At 41.7% G+C, this 11615-nt stretch overlaps 1 protein-coding gene across 2 annotated transcripts in view; it reads left to right on the forward strand.

Annotated features, from left to right (window-relative positions):
* The window catches only part of LOC112151285 (matrix metalloproteinase-16), a 75338-nt gene extending 67930 nt beyond the window's left edge, over positions 1–7408 (forward strand). For both annotated transcript variants that reach the window (XM_024280120.2, XM_024280122.2), the window contains 3 exons: positions 347–497; positions 903–1018; positions 5350–7408. In XM_024280120.2, the coding sequence (XP_024135888.1) occupies positions 347–497; positions 903–1018; positions 5350–5684 (602 nt within the window). In that variant the 3' untranslated portion in view covers positions 5685–7408. The remainder of the gene's footprint in view (positions 1–346; positions 498–902; positions 1019–5349) is intronic.
* The last annotated feature ends 4207 nt before the right edge of the window (positions 7409–11615 follow it).

Raw genomic sequence — 11615 nt, forward strand, 5'->3', positions numbered from 1 at the left:
ACCGTTTAACCTAATTACTTCACAGGAAGGAGGGCAAAGGGAAGAAATGGAGAAAATGAAATGACACTTGATGTGATTCAGAATGATGGGATAAAAAATAACACATTTCACTGTTTTCATGTTTGAGCTGCATTATCCAAAAAATAAAACTGTGTTGATATATTTGGCCTTATAAGGTTACAAAAGTATTATCTGTTTCTGTTTGGTTTTCCCTTGAGGATCGTCATTTCATTTTCATTTCAGTTCAGCACAATGAGTTTGCCAAAGTTCCCCCAGTACAAGCCCTTAACACCCCATTTTTGTCCTTGTAATTACATTTTCTCTTTGGTTTTTACTTGCGGTGCAGGGAAACAGTTCTGGGTATTTAAGGACACGATGTTGCAGCGTGGATACCCAAAGGACATCACCCAGTTCGCTCGTGGAATGCCTTCCCAGAGCTTTGAGACCGCTGTGTGGTGGGAAGACGTAGCCAAGACCTACTTCTTTAAAGGGGACAGGTGGGTGCAATGGGAGCAACGCTTTAGATTAGACCCATTTCTGAAGATTTAAATTCGTTTGATCTCCACATATGTGTCAATTCCTAAAGAATAAGTTGGTAGCCTGCAAGAACAGGAAAGATGCTGCTCTTAAGCTCTTTTTTTATTATGTTTTTATATATTTAACTATAAATGATATAGAAAAAGTTTAAAAGTCTGTGACTATCAAAAGTTTTGGATTTAGTTATTAGTCATTGATCTAGATAAAGTGACTCAAATCCTCCCAGTCCTGATCTTCTAGCCCTAGAATCAAGCTAATCAACTCTAAAGGGAGTATGGTTAACTGAAAAAAAAAACATACTGGTAATCTCCAAAAGAAGGAACGTCTAAACCCAAAAATGAAAAGACATCTTTTGTTACATCTAGGTACTGGCGTGCCAGTGAAGAATTGGGAACTATGGACCCTGGCTATCCAAAGCCCATCTCGGTGTGGAGGGGCGTGCCTGATTCACCACAGGGGGCCTTCGTCGACAAAGCAACTGGTACGATTTCTCCCCGATACTCTGATTTGACTGTGACAGCATGAGTCATGTGCCGGGCGGCATAGATTTCAGCTAGTCCCAGGAACATGCTGCGTGGGAGCTAAACTAGTGGGGCATTGATTGAAATTTGCCCCAGTTATAAAGTGACTCTTAGTGGGTGGCCTGCTTCCGTGCGTGCATCATCAAGAGAAACAGGCAGTGTTTGATTTGTGAAAACAGGAGACGTGTGTATCCAGGAGTAAAGTTTCAATCTCCTTTTTTTTGTATAAATTGTGTCAAAAGGAAAACATTTCATAATCAGTTCCTCCTGCTCAGTGGACCATAAGAGCCAGCAGGAGGAGGACTGTGGAAAGTAGACAGTACAAGACCACTGCTGGGTCCCTATTCCAGTTTAAGCCAACTGGCCTTCATCGGGAATGATAGGATGGGATTTGTAGCTCTCAACGAGATCACCAATTGGCCAATCAGATAGTGTGAGGAGAGAAGAAGCGTCCTCGATTGGATAAAACAGCCAGGTGGGTTTGAGTGCGCTGTTGGCAGCGACGCAGTTGGAAAAAGCGGAGCAGGTGGTGTTGGATGCTCAGCCCATCTGTGCCAAAGATCTGCTGCCAGATCTGTAGCGGAGAACGTCTCCGGCTGAGGGCAGGTGGAGCGGGCATCAATCAGAGCGTGAAGGATGGAGTCGGATCCAACGGGTCGATGGGTGTTTGAAACTCTGCTCAAATGTGTGTCAGCCCACATTTGTTTGCTGGCGTGGCTGTTTGCAGAGACACTATGTCAAGTGGCACTTTGATAGCATTGACCCAGATAACCAGACATAATTGCGTGTGCCACTGACAATGCATGTCAGGCAACATGATTTTAGGGCCTGAGGGCGTCGTTGACCTGGTTCTAACCCATGGAAGCTCAGCCCATCTGACTTTACATGTTCTCTTCCTCTTTATGCCATTCCTATGGCTCCTCTTCTTTATATATAGAAAGCTTTTTCAATTAGAATGTGTTAGAAACAAAAACACAAAAATGACAAGCTGTGCACCAATAAGATCAAAATCTGTGTTTTGCCTAATAAGCATCAATGCATTTGTTAGCATTGAAAAATAGATTTTACAGACCTCATTTAACACGTATGAAATATTTCAACATTGCTTTAATTTGAAAATCCCAGTTCTGTTACATTCTAACTGTTAAAAGTCAATGGGTGGTGTGTTGCGAACAGCGGTTGGCTCAAACACATTAGCGCCTGTGTATTTTTCCTATTTTCACCAGCAAACAGACTGTTTTTACACCCTCACACCATGGCATGTTTGAGGTAGTTTTAGCCACACACATATCTCATGTAAAACCGTAAGATGTACTTGAAACTTGCATAAATATAATAACTTGTGTGCTAGTTACACACAAACACTTCTAAATAGCCAAGTCAGGGCTATCTCATCAATAATGTATTCAAGCAAAACCTGTCTAGAGAGGAACAAACACAAAAACTTGTGCTCAAGTCTGTACATACTCTCCATTATTGTAACTTTTTACGCAATTCACATCATCCCAGCAGATTCTGAAACAGAGAATAGCAGCCTAACACGGATATGTAACACGTCACAGTAGGGAAGAGTTCACGAAATCAAGTAAATCCACTGATTCTGTCGCTGCTTTTTAAATGGCTTAGAACAGATATGCAACACTTTACGTCAGTAAAAGTAACACCAACAGGAAAAGCTGCTGCCTCTTCAGAATTAGCTGCTTCACACTGACCATGGCAGAGTCACAGTATGCCAAAGTGCGTTGGTTGTTTTATGCTTCGTTTCCACTGAGCGGACCGGACTGGATCGCTACTTAGAGCATTTCCAATGTAAAATTGACCCATTAAACATGATCGACTTGTACCCTTTCTGGTTCCCCGCTGGTTGAAGGTCCATAGAAAAATAGAATGGACCACTTAGGGCGGAGCCTCTGTCGTCTCACGATGAAATCCATTGATAGGTGGAGAGGTATTTTGACAACAGCAAGCATCCAACCAGCGCTGTTCCCTATACTCAAGATCCAAACCGAATGTTTTTAGTTTAGTTTTACTAGTTCTCCTCTTTGGACCAACCTTGTTTGTGTTTTGCTGGTATGAAAAATCAGTTCAGTGTTGATGCATGTTAAAAACCAAGTTTTAAGAGCTAATACATTTTGTTTTGGTTGCAAGAAGTAAAGAAAATGGCTCTAAACTCAAACAGTAACCGACAATGTGGAGCAGGAATAGATATGTAAACTTACGCAAAAACTTTTAATCTTTCGCACACTGAACGTGAACCCTAGATTGCCAAAACAGGACTCAATATTGCTTTTTTTATCTTTTGAAACCAAAGCCTCCTGTATTCAAACTTCCACTTTGGTCATTTCTACAATGCACCAGCTGTTGTCAATCAGCTGTAAAATGCAGGCCTGGTCTGTCAGCCTAATTAAACTTGTACGATGAGTTAATGCCATCTCCTTTTTTCCTTTCATGCATTTTGATACCTTTTTTGTGTCTTTCTGAAATAAATCTTTTAAGAGTTCGCCCTATGCATCTCCTTAGCAGCAACATCTCTACCTAACAAGCGCCTCAAGAAAGCTCCGTCCCTCTTTGCTGCAAATTTACAACATTTCTTCCTTCGGCTTCACACAGAAGTGTGGCGCGTGCATGAATAATGAATCGCAAGACACAACGTACAAAGGAGGCTGAGGAGAAGGAGGAGAGCTTGAAATTTCAGCTGTGCTGCTCAGCTTAGTTTTACACAACACATATATTCAGATGAGTCTGTAGTTGAGAGTTTTTCAGGACACAGCAGCGTTTGTTTTCAGGAACATACAGCGTTTTCATAAACACAAAGAAAGAATCTATTGTAGCCGTTGTGTTTTTCTATGTTAAAGCCAGTCGAATAACCCCAACTTGACTCAGTAATGACTGACTGCAGTATTTGACCCGTTCATTTGAGTGTCTGGTTCCTGTCAAAAAGGAAATGTTCCTCTTGTGATTTGAAGAGCAGCTTTTGTTGTCAGTGACATTCTCTGAACGGTTGTGTGATCGTGGATGTGGACCTGACGCCCTGCTAGAGGACACCTTTTTTTCTTTATGACAGATTTAATTAGGAACAGGGAGAGACATGTCAGGAGTGGTGCAAAAAATAACAAATGTTATGGAGGTATGCACAAAAACGTAGTAATCATGTTGCCATTTGTTTTGCGTTTCTAGGAAATAATCTTCAAAAATGAGGGAATACTTGCCTATCATGTTAGCACTCTGCCAATTAGTATTTCAATCAGTCAGTCAGTCAAGCTTTACTGTCACTTTACCTTCATGCAGCTGCATTGCAGACAAAGGGAATTAGCATTTCCTGGAACATAAGACAGTGTGTTTGCCATGTTGTACTTGTGTCCGAATCTACAATTCAAAAATTGAGTGCCCTAGAAATTTCCCAGAAGTCTTTGCGAAAAACCAGTGTTCATCAATGCTCACTACATTGCTGAATATAGACCTCAATGTTAAAGAAGTAATGAGCGTGATGTCTGAATTGCATTTAAAATCCAGGCCTCTATATAGTCCTGCACTATATAGTTTTTTAGTAGTATGTGAACGTGCATAAATGTGCATTTTATGCTTTTGCGTTCAAAACTCTAGAGTTTACGTATAGCTGTGCACATTTTAAGATGTTTTTGTAGCTCATAGTACAGAACCCTGTAGCTATTGAATTTAAGTTCAAAGTTAAATCAGGTCAAATTTAACAAATCAGGCACTCAGATTAGGTAGTGACGTATGGATCGTGTTACTTTCAGTTCATGAAAGTGCCAACCGTTTGAAAATTGATCCTGGAGAATAACTGCGGTTTATTCCCTATCGGAATGATATAACACTAAGTCCTTCAAACATCAGAATAAAGCTGTGAAAGAAAATGTCTTGATCAAGAATTGTGAGATTTGCATCGCTTTTTCGTTTCGCACCAAGCGGACGTGCAAAGATCAGATAGCAACATTTCAGTGGGAACACTAGGGTGCATTCTTGAACATGCGTCACATTTTGTGAATGTAGTTTTAGAGTTAGCTCAAGAGAGTTTGCCCTTCAAGATTTTAATTGACCTCTGAAACAAACAAAATCACACATGCAAAGTTTTTTTGGGGGTGCTAGCATTCTTGGTACTCAAGTATGCACTAGAGTCAGAAACCAAATGACTGTTCCTCACAGTAAATTTGACACTGGTTATAATGCTTGCAGAACAGAGATGACTCAAACCTGTAGCTGGGTGGTAGCTTTGCCAACAAATATTGAAACTGTGAGTAACTTTTTTATGTTTGCTGTCCTCTTCTTGTAGGTTTTACCTACTTCTACAAGGGGAAGGAATACTGGAAGTTCAACAACCAGCTCCTGCGGGTGGAGCCGGGCTACCCTCGCTCCATCCTCAAAGACTTCATGGGCTGCGATCTCAGGCCGATCGACCCCGGCCGTCCACCGGCCGACGACGGCAACACGGACGTGGTGATCGAGCTGGAAAACGGGGCGGACACAGTGAAGGCCATCGTCATCATCATCCCGTGCGTGCTCGCGCTGTGCGGGGTGATGGTTGTCTACACCGTGGTGCAGTTCAAGAAGAAGGGCACGCCGCGCCACATACTGTACTGCAAACGCTCCATGCAGGAATGGGTCTGACGCATTCGAAAGACACAAAGGGGCGGGAGTGAAGGGAGAGGCTGGTGAAGAAAAAAAAAAAAGCCTCACTTTTATCGAGGAGGACAGCCGACTTTGGAAATGTTTCTCAAAAACACATGCCGCCTCCTCCTCCTCTTGGGTGGTCTGACACCTTTACTCAGAGCCTCTGAAACATCCGGACAGACTGACTGTGATCCGCCGCGCGAAGGCGGTCCTTTAACTTAATGCTGACTCCATCAGCCCCCAGCCTTTTTAACAAACAGGGGAGCTGAGGGGGTCCTTGTTGGGAAGGACACTTTGTCCGAATCCAAAAAAAAAATAAATAAGGTGAAACGAAGAGGGTCAGCATCACTTTGTATCTCAGAAACTTGACTTCCTGTCCCTTTCCTGTTTTCGTTTATTTTTCTCTGCCTTCTGGTTTTAGTCAGAGGGAGGACCTTCAGGGGCGCTGAATTGCCATCTGTCATATCAAGTTCTAAAAAAAAACTCTTTTCTATTGCCTGAACTGGATGCCCATTCCACTCTTGAGATGCCCCCCTCCCCCAAAATACAAAACCCCAATCTTATCCCACCACCAACCGTCTCTCTGTTTTGTTTTTTATGTCAAAAATCATTTGAATTGATTTGAGAGAGGAGGTCCTCACTGTTCCCTTTAAGACACTCCTACGACCAAACCAAAAGAATACATTTGTCTCCAAAGAGGATCACTTTTCTGTTATTTGTTTCAGCTCCTCCATCATTCCGTTTTTCTGGATTTTTACGGTGATTTCGAGTCAGGGAGCTCTGACTGTTGTGGCAGTCTGTTTGAGACACAGGGGCCAAATTTTCTGCAATATTTTAACGCGCCTTAATTATCCATCGTATGTTTGTTTTTTTTTTTCTTTTTTCGTTGTGCTCGCTTTTGCTCTTCCTTGTGTTTTTCCTTTTGTTTTTAAATACGGCTTTTATTTTCTTTTGTGTGTAAAAAGAAGCTAAATTAAGCGCTTCTTGTGGTTGGTATTCCGTGGTTGGTATTTTTTATTATATTACCCAGAATCATCAGCACTGGCTTGCTGAAATATTGTGGGCAGAAGAAACGGTAGAGTCAACCTCTATCGAGAGTAAAGCGTTGTATCATTGGAAAATTCTGGAGTAAAGCCACTATTTTATGTTTAGATTTCTGTTCTTTTTAGTTTTTTGTTATCTCTGTACAGCTAAAATCTAAGCCAATAAGAGCTTCTGAATCTGGTTTTGGATTTGTCCTTGCCTTGGATTTGTCCCACAATGCTCTTTTCCCGAGGACCTACAACACGGGACAACCAGTCAAGATCAGTGCCTATGTCAGCATGCACGCAAGCATCTGCTGTACACGCAAACGGTTCTAATCTACGTGGCTTTGGAGTTTGGTTGACATCTTCTGCTTTATTTGTACCCCTTTCTCAGCGTTCTTCACTCCCCCATCCCCTTCTAACAGGTACAAGTCTAAAAAGAAAAAAAAGATACTGAAAGATTCAATGGTACATATGCAAATTTAGAGATTGGCAGTTTTCGATTGGCCTCTCATAAATGCTTTGTGTCTTTGAACGTGTTTGCTTTTCATGGTCACTTACCGTGTTGGATTCCTTTCCTGTTTTTCTGGTCATAATTGGAATCGGAACGTCTCACTTTTCTTTGTGTAAGATTCTGGGACAACCAGAAAACATGTCCTGACTGAATGAATAAACTGGTCAATATATGGTAAAGAGCTCAAGCTCCGCCCTTCTTTGTCAACTCTTTGCATGCCGAGTGGAAGAACTATGTCATCGATTTCTTTTCCAGATCCAACTTTTAAGAACATTTGCATTTTTATGAGGATATTTTAAGATTAAAACTGGTAATGTTTGCATTTCATGGTTCAATTCATGAATCAGGTGTAAAATCAATTGGATCATTTCTATATTTGAAAAATGAATGTCTTCCATGGGTGCTGCATTTCTGGGTGGTGTGATCGAAGCGCCCCCTTCAGATGCTACACCCCTCCCCCCCAGAGGTGCAGCACAGACATTTACTGTGGATTGAATGTGAAACAGGAGCTGCGGCGTGTTTATTCTAGCTTCGCCGGGACACATTTGACATACAGTCGCCAACAACAAAGTGGGTGAGGTCAAAGCCGTTTGGTGACTGCGGTCCTCGGCTATGTCTGCTCGTGTGTGTGATGAAATTGCCCTCTTAGGGATAACGCTTTTCATCATGGGGCTGTTTCAATGGTAAAATTGGCGCTCTGCTTTCAGACAAAGGCATTGTGGGCTCTGCTATGTTTAGACTGCTGCTTTTTTTTTTCTCCAGGGGCTTTTCATTTTCAGGTTCTTCCTCCATCCCTGTAAATGCTCTCTTGACGGGTCTCTCATCTTCTGAAAGTCTTCTACTGTTCTTTATGCAGGAGTGAAGAACGAGTCACTCTTTTTTAACTGGAGCACGTAAGCAAAGAATGCGACTCAGCGGGAGTTCCTCGGTCGACAAACCTCACATTGGTTTTCTCTAAAAGGGTGTAGCGGCGTCTCAGGCGTTTGTCTGCTTCCCAATGTTCCTTCTGCATCTCATTCCAGGGAATTCTTTGAGCAGGAAGTGGAAGACTGTTACAACTTTGCAACTGGATCCCGGACAGAAGCGCTGCGGTTCCAGGCCCAAACGTCGGTGCTACACTGACCGACTTGCTTTCCCTCGACGCCGCTATTTTCGTCAGTTCTCCTCCTCCTGTTCCTGCTGTCATTGGCTCTGAGCTTGAATGATTAAAACCGGAGCACAAGTCGTACATTCTCCAAACCCGAGTCTTTACTGCGCTCTGCGTAAAGGTTAAGGACGATATATCATCACTGTGGTTTTTACTGCTGCTGCACTCAAGCTGGCTGAAAGTCAGAGGGCGGCAAAGTGTTTGCCTTTGAAAACGCTTCAAAATTATTAGTGACACACATTCAGAAGTTGGTGGTTCTCTTTGGTGAGAGGATTTAAAGCAGAAGATCACAGATGAACAGAACATTTACAAAAACTGATCCAAATGTGGTTCCAGGAGGCTATTCAACATTTTGACCCATCTGTATCTTCATTGACCCTTTTTTTTTTTTTTAATAATAGGTTTTATTGAAGTGACAGAGGACAAAAACAAAACAAAAAAACAATTACAAGTTTCTAAAAAGTAAGCCATTGATTTTATTTTGTTGGTTCAAGCACTTGATCTCTTTATAAAACACAATTTTAAAGGCAGACAAACTTTTGCTGGTGGTAAAACATTTCTTGTTGTTGACCACCAAAGGTTAAAAACGTTCTCCAAATCCGTAAGAACCTGAACCTCCAGCTCTCTCCACAGATATTCTCCTGGATGAAGGTCGACAGAAGTTGAGATCTAATGCTGCATGGCTTCAACACTTTGAGGTACTCCGGTCGCCCCAATGCTGCCTATGACATCCCTATGCAGCATTGTGTCTTCTCCAAAGACGGTTAGTGGATGCCAGAGTTCAGGTGTTTGGTATCGTCTGACCAGTTGTGTCAGTCGTGTTGCCATCTATTCTCTAGATGACGATGATTCCAACTTTTTCGATGGGTTCTTGCAAGAATTTAACATTTCCTCCAGTAATTACCACCTCTTACTCCATTGTCTCCAAGACTTGAGGCCAGGCCTGGGCAAACCTTTTGACTTGTGGACCACAAAGGATTCTAAAATTTGAAAAAAGGCCAGGGCAGGAGTATTTTGGTAATTCACCTAATAAAAGAATGATTACAAAAAACATACTTTTATTTTGACTGAAAAATGACATGTCTGCAGCTACTTTGATTATTTCACCCCAGAGCCGTAATCCCAACTGGGTAGATAGAGGCAGTCTGCCGGTGAAAATGGCTAAACCTCCTGTGAGGGACCTGCATGTGGCCAGCTTTAAAGGGGCCATACCATGAAAAACTAACTTTTTTAGCTTTTAAGTGTTCTATACTGTTCATTCCTCACTATAAAAAACCCCAAAGCGGTATTTTGATCATATCCTGCATGAGTAATCCTCTAAAAACCTGCGCTGTCAACAGCAGCCCCTCCCATAGCCACAAAAACGAGCGGGTCCTCACGTGCTGATGTCACAAAGTGAGACAGCCCCTTTCAGGAAGAGTCTCCTCTGTCCCCAGATTAACACAAACACTGTCAAAGCTAGCAGCTCGAGCTAGCAGTTATCAGCTAGCTTTGCAAACTTTATTTTAATAATGGTAAAAATAGTGGCTTTTCAATAATAAAAATAATTGGCTTTTCTTTTCCTTTTAGGGAATCTGAGATTAGGAGCACTCCCTTTAAAAGACAATTGGAAAACTGAAATACAGAATCCAGCGCTTACAATCTATTTTGTAAAATTTATTTATGATGTATTTATTTTATTGATTAAATATTAACTGGTCCCATAAATATGTGTTTTCTTTATGATGGGATTATTTCACGCCTGAATTTAGTCGCCCTCCTTCACCTAAGGATTACAGTTTAAACCTCGTTGGATGACAGGAACTGTTTTTTTAATAGTGTTCAAAACACTTGTATGAATACCAATCAGCCATACCTGGGATTTCAAATGCCCTTTATTCTCCAATGTTTCATATTCACAGCTTGATCATATGTCAGCCTTTCATGTCAGTCCTCCTACAGTCCCTCCATTCACAGATTTAATCCCTCCTTCAAAGAGCTGCAGACCCATGCTGTGAATCTCCTTTTTTTATTGAGAAATAGAAATACATAGAGTTGCTATATGGAGGGTGACAGATAAAAGTCGTCTTCAGTCTCCCCTCCAGTCCATTCAGAAGCGAAGATAGCCTTTCTTTTCAAAGGAAAGATCATCTTCATATGTCTGTAGCTGCAGACCGGGTCTGCGAGGAAGGACAGGAAGTTTTGAGGGGGGCGGGGGGAGCAGCGTGTAGAATAAACCTGAAAGAACCGATCAATGACACATCACCGCTGCACCATGCTACATCTGCAAAGAAATGAGCCTTTCAGAGTCTGCCTACTTTTCTGACCAGACGACTCTCTAATCTGTTTCCAATTTCTATCACTTCCATTTTCAGTCCCTTCTCACCGAGTTCTGCTCGGAAAAATACCTTTGAAAACAAACCGAAATGTACATTCCAGACGCTCAAATGAGACGCATTAGGCTTTTGTTGAAATTATTTAAGAACTGTTGTAACAGTATTAAAGCCCTCCTCCCCTTGTGCTTGTTGACATTTTGTTTTGCCTTCCCACCGTGTTTTAACCGAAAGGTTTCTGGGTTTCCAGCCCTGCTGTCACACATACCATGCTCACATCATTAACCTCGGTGGCATGGGGCTCGTTGCTCGAGACACAAAGGAAAATATATTTAACACAGAAAGCCCAGGAACGAAGTCGTTTCACATGCGCTCTCACTAAGCATCTGGCCTAATGGTAATAAGGAAACAAGATAGCGCAGGCACATGGGCACATTACCATGCTACACAAGCGAGAGGCAAGAAACCTAAACACCATTAGCTCGTTCATTAAATACAGATATCGATCTTTTAGGTTATAACCCAGCTCCTCACTTTGTCCCGTGCATTATTAATAAACATCTGCAAGCTAATGCTCAGGACAAACATGAGGGAAATAATAATGTCGCTTTTTCTTCCAGTGTCGATGACTTGGTTATACTTTAAAAAAAAAAAAAATGTAATGCTTTTACATAGCAAATGAAGATGCAAACTATTGTGACTAAAAGCTGAATTATTATTTTACCCTTCACCAAGAAGCTCCCGTGTTTAAACTCTTTTGACTACCATAACTCTTCAATAGTTGACACAATTTACATAATTCTAGCAGATTCCAAGGGGCAACCTCCAGAACCAAAAGTCCTGGACCAGAACTGGAATTACCCCCATACCACCTGAGAAAAATAATCCCTTTATTTTAACTCGTGATCCTAAAATTTTGTTTTTTTTACA

The sequence above is a fragment of the Oryzias melastigma genome, linkage group LG20 (genome assembly GCF_002922805.2).
Source record: "Oryzias melastigma strain HK-1 linkage group LG20, ASM292280v2, whole genome shotgun sequence".
NCBI lineage: Eukaryota > Metazoa > Chordata > Actinopteri > Beloniformes > Adrianichthyidae > Oryzias > Oryzias melastigma.